General features: G+C 35.8%; 1 protein-coding gene across 10 annotated transcripts in view; it reads left to right on the top strand.

The window, feature by feature from the left end:
• CACNA2D1 (calcium voltage-gated channel auxiliary subunit alpha2delta 1) overlaps positions 1-16,074 on the top strand; it is a 503,964-nt gene that overhangs the window by 117,419 nt on the left and 370,471 nt on the right. For all 10 annotated transcript variants that reach the window (XM_082473444.1, XM_082473442.1, XM_082473443.1 and 7 more), the window contains one exon: positions 2,284-2,400. In XM_082473444.1, coding sequence (XP_082329570.1) covers positions 2,284-2,400 — 117 coding nt within the window. The remainder of the gene's footprint in view (positions 1-2,283; positions 2,401-16,074) is intronic.

Below are 16,074 nucleotides of genomic sequence, written 5' to 3'. Positions count from 1 at the left end.
AAGAATATTGCATTCTTTGAAACAAGAAGCAAGGTCCAGTTCTTTTGGTGGGGGAAGTTATATGATTCTGATTCATTTTTATTACAAAGAAAACATTTCAAATGTGGTTTTATACATAAAAAAGTATACAGTAGGATATTTACATTGGGGATCTAGACTTAAGCTTCCTTTCCTTTATTTATTATAGTTTATTTGCAACCTAGACCTTATTTTTTATTTTCGACGCATTTAAAAATTACAGTATAAACAGAACTTGTGAGAATATTCTATATCTATTTGAGAAAATATACATATACTTGAAGTAAAATTGTTTCTTCTGATTTATAATTCATTCATTCTTTATAGCACCTGTAATGTGTCTGGCATACATAGATAATGACTAATAAATGCCATTAACTGTAGTATATAATGCGAAGTAGAGATTGTGCGTCCTGAACTAATCTTTACCAACTCTCAATTCTATTCGAGTTCCTATACCACAGGAAGGAGGTTAGACTTCAGACAGAAATGGACAAGATATTAATGGTACAAAGCACAACTGCCTTTCACACCAATTAGCTATATCCGTTTTGCTGCAAAGAACTAAATATCCTGGATCAGTTAAAGTGATGTTGAGGTTTATCTGTTGGTACTCCAAAATCAATTAATCTATTCAGGAGTACATGTTCCTGTATGGCATTTTAGGCTGAAATGAAAGAGGCAGCCTTGGGTTGGAGGGAGTTCTTCATGGATAACCTGGGTCTTTAAAAACAGGACTCAATAATCTACTCATCAGTAGAAGAAAGCAGAAGCAATCCAGTAATATGCAGGAATCCTGAATGAAACTAAATATGGGAATTTTATATGACTAAGTTACTGTGCCTTGAATAGTTGGAATGAAAACCTACAAGGTCAAAATTCAAACAAGTGTGAGAAAAGCCTCACGGTTTGAAAAGGATAATTTTAGCAGTAAGAGTTTGATTGAAATCTTAAAAACTATTGATTAGTTTATTAATTTAATTATAGTTAATTGTTTTTAATTTATTAATTAAAATATTGGTATGTTTTTAATCACTTAAATAAAAATGTATAACTTCATGTAAAACCAAAATACTTAAAAAAAAAAAATTAGCGTATGTATTTGTGTCCTTTTGAAACCAGTGTTCACCAGCAGCATCCATGCTCAGCTGGGAACAGGCTGTAGAACCTGTTGGTAGTAACACAGAGTGCTGGCGTTATGCCAGTAAAAAGCAGGGTTGAACTGGTTCCTGCTTGTGCCTGGTTTCACTTCTCATAAGACGGTAGAAACCTGCCAGTCCCTGGCTTTCAAAGATGGTTTAGTCATGCATGTGCAACCCATCTGTTGGATGCATAAGGGATTTCCTTCTCAGCTCAGCCCTCCAGTCACAAACACAGTCAGTGTTTTTTGGTTTGTTTTTTTTTTTTTTCCCTCCTTTCTTTAATTCTTCCTCTCTTGCCAGGAGAGTACCAGCTCGGTAAACCAGGTTCATCTTATTGCCACTCCGGGGAATTCCTTCCATAAACACTGACGTGAGCCAGAAACGTAGTTGTTTTCCTATTGCTGTCTAGTTTACTTTCAGTATAGTTTTATTTGGTGAGTTAAAAAAAAAAATTCAGTTTCATAATAAAAATGTTTATACTGTTACAGCTTTAACCAAACTTTAATGTAGAGCTCAGTGACCTTCCTCTTCTCTGTGAAATGAAGCTCCTTGTGTCGCCAGGGTGAACCTGAGCAGGGGAGGGGTTTCATTCTCCGTGTCTCTCTTTCTGGTCATAAAGCTTTAGCAGCACAGTCTTTAGCCTCAGTGATTGCAGCGAGGGAAAAAGTGCAAGTCTCCCTCGTCACAGTATCGCATTCCCCTTCCCCCGACCTTTGTTCACTGCACACGTCCTCCAGGTTCAACCTCCTGTGCTTAAATCCTTCTGTTTTCTAGAAGGGCCTCCCTCTTTCTCTCAAATGCTGAAGGCAGTTAATACCAGGTTTTGAGGTTGGGGATACAACTTCAGGTCACAAAATTGCATACACAAACCACTGTGGTACAAGATGTTTTACAACCTGTTAACATGACACACTATTTTGGTGAGCTTGTGGTCTTACAGCAAATTGATATTTATATATATATATATTTCAGACACACCTAAACTCAGAAAAGATCAAGATGAAGAAAGGAAAGGGGTTGCCCTTCAAATCAGTTGTTTATGGTTTTAAATACATTCTAATGAGCATTTAGGAGCCAAATAAGCAATTATTGTTCTTATTAATTTTATTTTCCCTTCATACAGATTTATGAGAAATACCAAGATTTGTATACTGTGGAACCAAATAATGCACGCCAGCTGGTGGAAATTGCAGCCAGGGATATTGAGAAACTTCTGAGCAACAGATCCAAAGCCCTGGTGGTGAGTTTAAATTGTATCTGCTCATTTTATTATTTTCCATTACTCATTTATTATTTATCTTTCATGTTTTATTTGGAGGTTTTCTTTAGTATGCTTTCTTTCCCTGAGAAACTGTGTTCAATGATAACGTTCATAAAAGATGAAATCATGATTTCACTGTGAGCACCAAATAATGAGTTAGCTTATATCTAATTATTAGTTTATTTTTTTATATTAGGTGATTTAAATACAGAGAAATCGTAATTTAATTGCTACATACATCTTTTTATACATATATAAGTTATGATGCATAATAATCATGTTTAAATCGATCATACAGTGTAAAACCCGTGAATATTGCCAGCATCCTTAAAGCTGCCTTTGTAGTACTTTCCTATCTCATCACCCTGCCTCCCTGCCAGAGGTAGCCAATACGCTAGACATTTCATTACTCATTTCTTTGCTCTCTAAAAGTAGCTGTACCTCACATAAATGTTTTGCTAAACATGTGTTAGCGTGCTTGTTTATCAGCTTTATTAAAATCACATTATGCTGTATGTAGTCATCAGCCACTTGCATTCTTCTGTCAACATTATGTTTGCATGATTTATCTAGATGTTTGTGCTTAGCTTTAATTCATTTTTATTCACGGTAAAATACTATTTTCTGAGGATATATCTTAATTTATTCATTTATTCCCTGCTGGTCAATTATTATTTGGATTGTTTCCAGATAGGTGCTACCATGAACAGGATGGCTTCATTTTCTTGGAACAAGTCTCCTGGTACACATGTGCAAGAATATCTGTAGGGTCAGTACGTGACAGTAGAGTTACCTGACTGTAGGGTATTCACAAAATCACATTTTTACAAGTATGACAATGATTTTCCCAAATACTTGTATCAGTTTAGACCTCCACTAGCAGTATTTGAGTCTGCATTGGTCCGTATTCTGGCCGATAAGTGGCAATATCAGACTTCTTAATTATAGGTAACCAAATGGGTACCAAATGGTACCTCTGCTTATTACTAATGAGGTGGACATCTTGTTTTATATTCACTGACCATTCTTGTTTCCTCATCCGTGACATATCTCTTCATACCTTTTGCACATTTTAATTGTTTAAATTGATTTGTAAGTTATCTCTTCTTGATGGTAGTTTATTTAAGTTACATGTGATGCAAATATCTTTTTCCAGTTTGTGACTTGTCTTTTCATTGTCTTTATGGTATATTTTGATAAAGTAAGTTCTCAATTTTGATGCAAAGTCAACTTTAAAAAACTTATTAGTATTTTGGGGTGTGTTTTGCTTAAGAAAGCCTTCCCTACCCTGAGGTTATAAATATTTTTTAAGTATTCTAAAAGGTTCCATTTCTTTCAGATTTATTTAACCCACCTGCAGCTAATATTAGTACACAGTTTTTTAAAATAATTTTATAAATTTATTTATTTATTTTTGTCTGCTTTGGTTCTTCGTTGCTATGTGTGGCTTTCTCTAGTTATGGCAAGTGGGGGCTACTCTTCGTTGTGGTGAGTGGGCTTCCCATTGCGGTGGCTTCTCTTGTTGCAGAACATGGGCTCTAGGGTGAGCGGGCTTCAGTAGTTGTGGCACGCGGGCTCAGTAGTTGTGGCTCACAGGCTGTAGAGCGCAGGCTCAGTAGTTGTGGTGCATGGGTTTAGTTGCTGCAGGGCATGTGGGATCTTCCTGGACCAGGCCTCGAACCCATCTCCCCTGCATTGGCAGGCAGATTCTTAACCACTGAGCCACCAGCGAAGCCTTAGTATATAGTTTTAAGTTGCAATACAAATTAAATTTTTTCCTAATCAGTTTTCCTGGGGCCATTTATTAAATAGTTTACCTTCCCCCGGTGAAGCCCATTTATCAAGCTGGTAGACACACCTTCTCACCATGTTCCTCTTCAAAAGGATCTTGAGTATTCTTGATCCTTCATACGGTATCTAAATTTTAGATTCAGCATGCTATTACACAAAAAATTCTTTACTGGGAGTTTGAATGGTATTGCGTTGACTCAGACCAAATTTGGAAGAATTGATATCATTATGATATTTTGTCTTTCTATTGATAAATATGATATTCTTTCCACTTAGCTACTTTAATGCCATTTAATAAAGTTTAAAAATTTCTTCATAAAGTTCTTATGCATCTTTTGTTAGAGGTAATGCTGGAGCTGAAGTTTAGCTCCTCTTATTCTACAGATCTCAGCAGTGTTACAGGTGTCTGTTTCAGGATAACTCTGAATTCCCTGTTTACTTATCACTTACAGCTCAGATTTTTAGCTTAAAGTATTATATATATATATCTTGGCACTCAGAAATTGTCCTTGTTTTTTTTTGGCCCTTATACATTTTTATGTTTCTTAAAATATCCAGGATCTTGTTGAAATAGGAGGGGCCTTTGGAATATTTGGTATGCCATATTGCTAGAAGTTGAAACACTTAATTTCTTTTTAATTGACATATAGCTGATTTACAGTGTTGTGCTAATTTCTGCTGTACAGCAAAGTGGCTCAGTTATACACATATATACCCTTTTTTGAGTATTCTTTTCCATTACGGTTTATCCCAGCAGACTGGGTATAGTTCCCTGTGCTCTACAGTAGGACCTTGTTGTTTATCCATTCTAAATGTAATAGTTTGCCTCTACTAACTCCAAACTCCCAGTCTATCCCTCTCCCGTCCCTCCTGCCCCTTGGCAACCACAGGTCTGTTGTCTATGTCTGTGAGTCTGTTTCTGTTTTGTAGATAGGTTCATTTATGCCATATTTTAGATTCCACATGTAAGTGATATCATATGGTATTTGTCTTTCTCTTTCTGACTTTACTTCACTTAGTATGATAACCTTTAGTTGCATCTTTGTTGCTGCATATGGCATTATTTTGTTCCTTTTTATGGCTGAGTAGTATTCCATTGTATATATGTACCACATCTTCTTCATTTGTCAATGGACTTTTAGGTTGTTTTCATGTCTTGGCTGTTGTGAATAGTGCTGCTATGAACGTAGGGGTGCCTGTATCTTTTTGAATTATAGTTTTGTCTGGGTATATGCCCAGGAGTGGGATTGCTGGATCATATGGTAACTCTGTTTTGAGTTTTCTGAGGAACCTCCATACTGTTTTCCATAGTGGCTACACCAACTTACACTCCCACCGAAAGTGTAGGAGGATTCCCTTTTCTCCACACCCTCTCCAGCATTTGTTACTTGCAGACTTTTTAATGGTGGCCATTTTGATTGATGTGAGATGGTACCTCATTGTAGTTTTGATTTGCATTTCTCTAATAATTAGTAATGCTGAGCATTTTTTCATGTGCCTGCTGGCCATCTGTATGTCTTCTTTGGAGAAAAGTCTATTAAGGTCTTCTATGAAACAATTTTTAAGAAATGTATAAATGGTAAGGTAAACGTTCATGACTGGAAGATTCAAAACATTATTATCTTCAATTATGGATATGTGAATACCCTTTTAAAGCATCATTTTTGGATGTAAATATGTTTTCATTATAAGTTTATCTAATAGAAATCAGGTACTTTCTACTTAAGTGATTAATATTCACTAATGACAACTGAAAATGATTCCATTTATATCGATTTTTATCAGCTTACATTTTTTTCTCCAGATGTAGGAAGCAGGTAATCTGGACATCACAGTCCTTTGAAAAAGGTCATAGAATGAAGTAGGATCTATCTTGCCTTAATTGGATTAAAATGGGAGCCTAATGAGACTTTCTTTTTTATCATTTGGAATTAAAGGTCTAGACACCTGGTGCATTATTTGAGTCCTGTGCGATCAGTGACTATCTTAAGCACGTGATGGCAGAACACAGAAAACACAATGACTAATTAAATGTAGAATTAGTTAGATTTTATGTGAGGGAGAAGGATTCATGTTTGTTTTCAAACTAGATTCTTTATTTAACTTTTCTGATTCTATGAAAATAAAATACATTATTTGGAAGAGAAATATTTTGCGTCTAATTGAAAAACAGGTGCTGCATTGTACTGTAAATGAATGCAAGATGGCATTATTAATTTACTTCTATTTTGTTGGAGGCTTATACTCAGACAGACTTCTGGATTAAAGGAGCTTTAATTTATCTGGGTGGGGTACCAGTGTAATTACATAAATAAATACATTGGAAAATATCTTGAATATACAAATTTGAGGTAGATGATAAAATTTAATGCCAGTTAGATCTTACTGAGTGTTTACCAAGTAGCATTATCTGATTATTTCTCACAGTAATGCTGTGCTCTAGACACCATTATTAGTCTCATTTTTCAATGAGGAAGCTGGGTCTTTGAGGATTCCTTTAAATTGCCCAAGGAAATGTATTTAACAAGCAATGTAGGCCAGTGTTTCTCAAACTTTAATGTGCATTTGGTTCACCCCAGGCTCTTGTTAAAATGCAGATTTCTATTCAGTAGATCTGGTCAGAGATACTGCATTTCTAATAAGCTCCCAGGTGATGGTCCTGGTACAAAGACTATATTTTGAGTAGTAAGAATGTAAGAGGATTCAAATTCAGGTGTGTCCAACTTTAAGTTCTCATTCTTACCTATTACACAAATATATCCTTCGGTCTAAAGAAGTGTATAATCATAACTAGGAAGAAACAAAGGCTAAGTAGTATGCTGTAAACTGCTGTTTATTCAGACTGATTAAGAATTGGATGTGGCAGTTGATAGAATATTTTGGAAGGGTATGAATTTGTCAGTGAATCCTATATCAATGAAGCACTTTCAAAAAATGATTCAATGAAATAAAATATACGGTACTGAAAAAAATATCATTTTTATTTGAATGTGAAGACTTAAAACTGTTACTGTTCTTTAGCATCAAGGTTCTCAACCTAAGATACCTTTGAAAATATATTATAGATATAAAATCTATGAAAGAGAAGTAAATAGAACTGTTTTTTCTTACATATGTACTAAATAAATTATGTAACAGTTTATGTTTAATAATTCAGCTTTTTTAAAAAGAAGATGAAGTAGAGATTTTTTTTTTAGTAGAATGATTACTCTTCAGTATCTGCAATAATTTTTTTGTGCATGCATGTACACAGTTTTTATGTATTTGGACATTAAAATTTTAATTCTGTCTTTTATAGCCTGTTGATTAAAAACTAAAATACCACTTATTTCATTGCTTTATGCTTACCTTGTGTTAGTTATATGTTTAAACTACTTTGACCAATATTTTCTTTTTCAATTTCAGCATTTATTTTGACTTTTTATTCACATTCATTTTGTGCCATGGTCTTTGATCTGCTCCATCAAACCAGCCTTAGGAAGAGCTGAAAGAGAAATTGATTAAAAAAAAAAAAATCACTTGCTTTTGCACTAGAACCATCCCTTTGCTAGCAAAACAGACTTTGCACTCAAATAGTTGTTTATTTGGCTTTGTTTTGTTTTTGTGACTGTACAAAAACATTATGATTCTGATGATTCATATACATTAGGCTCTTCCAGAAATCTATGATGTAGGCACATTAAAAAAATGTATTTACTCTTGTTTTGTAACTTAGGAAAATTCAGAGGGGACCAAGGTTCTTGCTGAAGACTGTATAGATAACCTGAGGTAGTGGTGGAATTCAATTTTAGGACTTCTGTTTCCAAATCTATTTTCTTTTTTTCCCTCTAAGCCCACACTGGTAATTTCAGCCCTTTATTTCAAAGCTAGATCTGTAAATGACTATTTTTCCGACACTTGCTTTTTCTGTGTGTTAGAAACTGTCTCAGTATGATGATTATCCTGCTAATATTGTTGAATTATTTTTAAATGATCTCAAATCAATGTTTGGAAGCAAAGAAGAAAAAATTATTTAACATTGTTATTAACATTTATTGTAGCCTGAACTAGGCTGAAAAATCTGCAGGAGTTAATGAACAGTTTATAGGAGAAAGCTTTTCAATAAAACAATGCAGCCTCCAGTGGTGCCTCCAGAACGATGGAGGTGAATGAAACCAGTGGTCTCATTATTCACCAACCAGCCCAGCCAAGGGGACCTGCTGAGTACATGGAGGTCTCTAGATATTTTGCTCAAAGGAAACAGGATCAAGGTTATCATAAACAGCTTTTTCTAGTGACACTTTTTCAATTATGGTATATCCTGTCTCCCTCTGGTTGTCCTGGTAACTTTAATTAAAACTGCTCCCATCTATAATGAAGCTTTAAATATTGTAATATACTCCATCTCTTAATTCAACCTTGATATTTAGTTTAGGATTAGTTAATGAAAAGGAGAAGATGACAAATGTTTTAAAATAACTATTAAAGTAGGGTTTGTTTTCCTAAAACTAGATTATTGTTTAATCCAATTGTTTTCTCGTGTTACTTCAGCCCTTATTTCCAGTAGTTCTGTATCTTTTATGTGTGTCAAAAGTGCCTATAGAATTTGCTAAAAATGTAGAGTCCTGGCCTTCACCTCTAGAAATCTGAAAATTAGGTCCAAAGAAGTGATGAAGAGATCCAGGAAAAAAATGTGAAATTCTTCAGAGACTCAAAGAATTAAAACTGTCTTGTATTTGTGTATTAGTAGCCATTGGTTTACTTTTGTGAGAACAGATTCAGTAGAATCTGTGTTGGATTGAGTAAAGACTACAGTGTTAAAGAGTGATTAGGAAATGAGAAACTGGCAAGAAATGTGTCTGCATTTTTATGAAGTTTGGTACGACAGTGAAAGAGAAGTACGGAATACTACTAAAGACTTATTTTTTCTTTTTTGTTTATTTTTAAGAATGAAGGACATATAAGTATGCTTACAGACAGAAGGGAAGGAATCTGTGAAATTTGAAAATAGGAAAAATCTGAATGTTGAAGGTTGATTCTCAAAAACACAGACACAGAGAAGATCAGAGTCATGCAGTTTATCTTTGAAAAGATGGTGGTATCTTTCACTTGAGACAAAAGGGATATTAAATATGAATAGAGACAATTGAGTTTGCAGATAGAGAAAATTTGAGAGTTGCACTAGATGACTACTTTTCTCTTGGTAAAGAACAAGTTGATATTTATGCAAAGAGTGAAGGGGCCATGGGAGTGATTTGGAGAGCAGAGAAAAAGTGAAAAGAGTCTACTTTGGATAAGTGAAATGACTGATAAATAAATCAAGAGCCTTCTTAACACTGAGAAAAAACAGAAGATATAGAATACCCTCCTGTTCTAAAAGTGAGGTTGAACAAGCTCTCTGAAAATTGTGTGTGTGTGTGTGGGTGTGTGTGTGTATCATTAGCCCAAAATCTCTCTGAGGATGTAAACTTATCCAGGTTGAAGAAATTCAATATCTGATTAACTGAGACAGTTTTTAGGTATAAAAATTGTATATACAAAGGTGAATGGAAAAGTTATGGGACCTGTAGGCTTGAAGTTGTGTTCAAATATGATTAATACCAGCCAAGTAAAGAGTGATTAAAACAGATTGCAGGTTCATTTTCTCTGAAAACAAGAAACCTGGCTGTAGGTAGCTCAGGAGATTTCCAGAAATTCCATTCTGGTACTTCTGTGTTCATCTCACTGGGTAACCCTTGGCTGCAAGGGGGGATAAGAGATGGAGTTTGTAGCTGGGGCATCGCCTCTCTGTACTGAATTGTGGTACTCTTAATTAAAATGTGGATCCAGCCAGCCGGTGTCTGTGTCAAGATCTTTTCAAGATTTAATAGGAGTTTTAGGGAAGAAAGTCTAGAGAAAATTCATTTTGAAGAAGCGGAGGAGAGAAAGGAAAGTGTTGCTTACTATGTTTTTTTTTTTTTTAAAGACTTTTTTTGATGTGGACCATTTTTAAAGTCTTCATTGAATTTGTTACAATATTGCTTCTGTTTAATGTTTCGGTTTTTGGCCATGAGGTGTGTGGGATCTTAGCTCCCCCACCAGGGATTGAACCGACACCCCCTGCATTGGAAGGCGAAGTCTTAACCACAGAACCATTAGGGAAGTCCCTCTTTGGCTTTTTATATAGAGTCCCATTCCTTCAATATAATGATTGCATGCATAATCAAATCAGCTTTTTCTAACAAGGCCTGGCATGGTGTGAACAGTAGTAAAATGAAAGGACTGTTGAATCCATCTTGGATTAATACTTATCAGAGTAAATTTTATAAACATCAGGGATACTTAAGAATTAGTCAACAGTGGTTGAAATATTTGAAATCATGAACCATGATAAGTAGCATCTGATAATGGTCAGGAATTACGAGTTCAGGAGCAAACATTTTTATGTGTATAAAGTATACATTTCTACGGAACAATGGAGAAGCAAGAAATTATGTTAAATGATAGAAATTAAATCAAGAGTTCTGGGTCATAACAAGATTGAGGTATGAATGAATGAGTGGGTTATTTAGATGGAGAAGAGTGAAAGTCTTTGGAGTGTTAATAGTAAGGAACAAAGGAATAGTTAGCATTTACTGAATGTCCAAGCAGTTTGCTAGGTTCTTTCTAACACATATATTTCTAACACAATGTTTATTCTGCAGAATAGGTATAAGTGTCCTCATTTTACACATGAAAAAGTGAAAGCTCAAGGAATTTCCATAGTAAAGAATTCAAACCCATATATGTATATGGGGGTGTGGATGGATACAAGCATGATGTATTTTTTCCATTTAACAAAATAAATACCATAATAAATGATATCATAGTTTTCACTCAGAACATATGATTTTTCTGAAGTTGATGACAGGTTTAAATGCGAGACGCCTATATTTTTTGATACCATTTGCTAATGTGTTAAATGGAAATCTCCAGATACACCAGCACATTTCCTCTCACAAGTTACACACTTCAGTAGCATCTTTATGGGTTTTAAATCTAAAGTAATTATAAAATTTGGGGCCAAACAGAAGGGATGGAGAAACACTAAGTGCTGTGTTTAGGACCTCTTAAATTACCCTAAGAAGGAAACAGATCCATATACCTGTAGCAACGCTGCTTCTCGCTACCACAGTCAGCACTTTAAGTTTTGTAACATTCTGTTCTGATTAATATGTTATTTAAAGGTTAGCCGTGAAGTGTTTTTAAACAACATCTCCTGTTGTAAATCCCTCTGTGCTACACAGTACTTTCTCTCTCCCCCATTCCATGAAGTAGTGTTTGCACTAAATGACTGAACAAAGTCACTTTTGAAAAAAAGGTAGCTGCCAAATATACCTTGAAGACAGAGAATACAATTAATGGTAAAGTGCACCTCGTGTTCTAATGGAAGGTGTTGAGACGGGGAAAGGTTCTGGGCAACATTGATAGTCTCTACTAAAAGAAATCTCTTTTGGAAATCAGATTCTCATAGACTTGAGTTGGCTTAATTCTTTAGGATCAGGAAGTAATATTGAAAGTATCCACAACAGCATTACTGTGTTGACAATTTGACAAAGACAATGTATGCTCTGATAGCACAACATTTGCAAAAATTGCGGGAATGGGATTGTTGGGTTGTTGATCACATGGAAGAGAATGAGAGTTAGATGAAGTGAATTGCAAAGCTCACATAGTCAGTAATGACTACATAGTCTGTGGTGCCTTGTGCCAAATGAAAATGTGGGGCACTTCTTAAAAAGTTATTAAGAATTTCAAGATGGCAGCAGCAGAGCTTTAGACCAGTTGTGACGTCCTTGTGGGTGAAGGGTCCTTCTGGGTGAAGGGTCCTATCTGACTGCAGGAGCCCCACACCCATGAAGCTGGCCAGCTGCCGCACCCAGGTGATGAGTGGCAGAACTGGAATTGGACTTGGGATTCTTAACCACGTGTACAGTGCTGTTTCTACAGTGATAGTCATTGAACTTTACCTGGTGACTTGGGAATCTACAAAACCTGTGATGACTGTTAATCCCAAAATGAGGCAAAAAAAAAAAGTTCATATTTCATTTCACTTCTGTTTTATAAAATTGCAGACTTGACCCAGCAGAGCAATAGACATGCTCTGATCTGAATGTGTAGTGAATGATGTTTACATAAAAATAAATATAGAGAAACAGTGTTAATCCAAGGCCACCATCTTTGATTCACATAATGGAGTCTTTAGATAAACCCTTCATAACATGCCGTATATTTGGAGACAGTCTGATCAAGTAGTGTTTGATAAAGGTAAACACTGTTTTAGCTATTTAGAGAGTTCAACTTCAAATGGTGGTCTGATTCTTAAATGTTATTAACTTTATTTCTTTTAACCTTTGGGTGTTTAGTTTTCCCCTTTCCTTACTAACCCCTTATTGTCCTCAGAAATCCATAAACTCTCAACCTTCCTCTGCATTCATTTTCTAACTTTAATGGAGAACATGCAGGCAGAAGTCCTTTGTGAGATACCCAGTGCCATCCAGCTTTTGTTTTTGTTTTTGTTTTTGGTATATACAGGAGTTCTTTTTTTTTTTTTTTTTTTTTTAATTAATTTATTTATTTACCCATGGCTGTGCTGGGTCTTCGCCTCTGTGCGAGGGCTCCCTCCAGCTGCGGCAAGCGGGGGCCACTCCTCATCGCGGTGCGCGGGCCTCTCACCATAGCGGCCTCTCCCGTTGCAGAGCACAGGCTCCAGACGCGCAGGCTCAGCGGCTGTGGCTCACGGGCCCAGTCGCTCCGCGGCACGTGGGATTCTCCCAGACCAGGGCTCGAACCCGCGTCCCCCGCACTGGCAGGCAGACCCTCAACCACTGCGCCACCAGGGAAGCCCTATACAGGAGTTCTTTTGAATCTGTTCTCCATATTAAAAAAAAATTTTTTTTTAGACCTTATAAAATCAAGAACTGTATTTGCAAAGATGAGCTCTCTGTGCTTTGCTTAAAATCCCCTGACACAGTTTACCAGGAGAATGATGGAATGCCCTGATAATTTAAAATTTAATTAAAGCATCATAGAATCATGAATCTTGAAGGAATTTGGGAATTCATTTTTCTGATCCTCTTTTCTCAGGCAGGTGAATGTCTAAACCACCCAGGTTAAGGAGTTAGCTGTTCTTTTCTCAAATATTTTGGTGATGAAGCTTGCACAATTGTCATACCCCATTATTGTTGCTTAGCTTAGTATTCAAGACATTATTTCTAACATCCATGTCCTTGTCTAGTGAAACTTATTTTATTTTCCTTTCCCTTTATATTTTGAAATTTGACTGGCGTTATCCTTACAAGAATATCTCATTGCGTCTGTGTGTTTTGGAGGGGGTGAAGTTGGGGGTGGTAGGAGCCATCATCAACTCATCATAGCTGAGTGTTCTTGGCAGATACATAATGATGATTCTCAGTTGCTAAGCAATCATTATTGCCAGACATTGTGTTAAATGCTTTACACACATTCTCACATTTAATCTTCAGGACAGTTTTATGAGGTAGGTGTGTTGTAGGTTGTGTCTAAAAATCAGAGGTGTTACCCAATAAGGTTGAGCCATCTCAGAGTATCAGGTAGAAGAGATTTTCAACCCAGGTATCCCTGACTCTTCTAAAGCCTATGCTTTTTGACAGTATGCTGTAGCTCCATAACCTAATGAACACTAATTTCTTTAACTTTCCTACATAGAAATATTTTCTATTCCATTTTCATTTCTGTATTCTGGAAATTATCAAATATTTATTCTTCAACTTTTCTTAAAACATAGAGGCTGGACTCAAAGGTGGTACTTTTATAAAGGAGTGCTCTGATAAAGCACAGTATAACTGCAAGTCAGCCATTTTTATTGGCATGTGATCCAACTACAGTGAGAACTGCTTTATTCTCTGTGGGTTGTATGTTAGATGATTCTGATATATTTTATACTTATGTTGCTAGATACATAAATATATCCTTGTTGTAAATAATTTAAACAATATAAAATGTATTATAAAATGAAAACAAAAAGTTCCCTAAAAGTTCACCATCCAGAAAAAAACTACCTTTTATAGTGTGGTGACTACCCTTTGGGACTCGTGTGTGTGTGTGTGTGTGTGTGTGTGTGTGTGTGTGTGTGTGTGTTACTTATCAATATTTCAAGGAGATTTTTATGTCACTGGATATGAATATATAATTCTTTCTAATGGCTTTGTATATATGAATATATTGTTTATTTAACCAGTCTCCTATTGACAGATATTTAGTTTATTTCTATATTTTTTAATACAGACAATATTAATATTATGTATAGCACACTTTTTTTTTTTTTTTTTAAAGAAAGGGCTTTTAAAAAAAATTAATTAATTAATTTCAGGGCTGTGTTTAAGGGCTGTGTTGGGTCTTCATTTCTGTGCGAAGGCTTTCTCTAGTTGCGGCAAGCGGGGGCCACTCTTCATCACGGTGCGCGGGCCTCTCACTATCGCGGCCTCTCTTGTTGCGGAGCACAGGCTCCAGACGTGCAGGCTCAGTAGTTGTGGCTCACGGGCCTAGTTGCTCCACGGCATGTGGGATCTTCCCAGACCGGGGCTTGAACCCGTGTCCCCTGCATTGGCAGGCAGATTCTCAACCACTGCGCCACCAGGGAAGCCCTATAGCACACTTTTATTTATGGGAAAACTTTTGATTATTTATTAGAATGAAGTCATGTAAAATGGAATGGTCAAAAGGCATATGGGGCATTATTTATATTTTTCTTTTAAGGAAATAGAAATCTTTAATCTTTCTACTAATTTCTTCTCACCCTTTTCTGTGTTTGTTTTTAAATAGCAGGGCTTCTGATAGACTTAGGTAGGAGTGACCAGGTTGCATTTGGCCCAGTATAGTAAGTTAAATATGGGTCTGCAGGACAGAACCATGCCGTTTAATTTTAAATGATAGATATATTTTTAATTATTATAATAATGTCAAAAACTCATACTGTTCTCTACAGATTAGTGCCTTTGCTGTTGGCAACATAATCAGTTCAAAATTAACAGGCTGGCTGGGGCAAACATCTGTCTTCTAGATTCATTTAAAAAAAATGCAGCCTAGGAGTTGCAGTTGCTGATTACACATACCAGCTCACACGCTCTATCTTGCATGCATTATCTCAGCCACAGGTGGCATGCCAACATGCTACACTGTGGATACGTGATCCTGCTGCCCACAGACCTTGTATTCTACGGCAACTGACACCGTCAAGGCCCAGTTAAGAGCAAAAACCAAGTTACGTCTTGACAGCCAAGGCATTAGTTACAAGAGACTGTCTCTGGTTAATTTATTCATTTAGTCCCAGGACTCATTAGTTCTCAATTACAGCTACTCCTAGAAATGTTGGTCTATTGTTGCCTGAGAAACCAATCACCTCTGATTATTTACACTGTCTTTTATGAGGAATTCTAGGTCGGCCGACTTAAAAGTCCAATAGTAAATAATAATGACTCATTTTCTCCAAGAGGGTTTACAGAGAATTTATTGCCCTATATATCACTGACTGTGCCATATTTTTCCCCAGCATAGCAACATAATATGACCTCTTAAAAAGGAAAATAATTAAATAAATCATCCAGTATGATATTTATGTGCTTGGGATATTTCTTTAAAATGTGGATGTTCAGTAGTCATTTTTGCTTGCAGTTAGTTCACAGTAATGAGTTTTTCTCTTGCAGAAATGTTCATTTTCATTAAATAACTTCGTATACATCAACTCTCCCCTCTTAAATAGGCATTTTTTAAACTTGAGAGATCAAAATAGATTAATCAAGTGTATAATTTATGATGCCTTTATTAATAAGTATATTTTGACTTACTAATTATATCTTTTGAAATGAAATTGATTCTCACGTTTTC

Source organism: Balaenoptera physalus (assembly GCF_965194825.1).
Source record: "Balaenoptera physalus genome assembly, chromosome: 8".
Lineage (NCBI taxonomy): Eukaryota > Metazoa > Chordata > Mammalia > Artiodactyla > Balaenopteridae > Balaenoptera > Balaenoptera physalus.
This window is presented reverse-complemented; position numbering and strand designations above follow the sequence as displayed.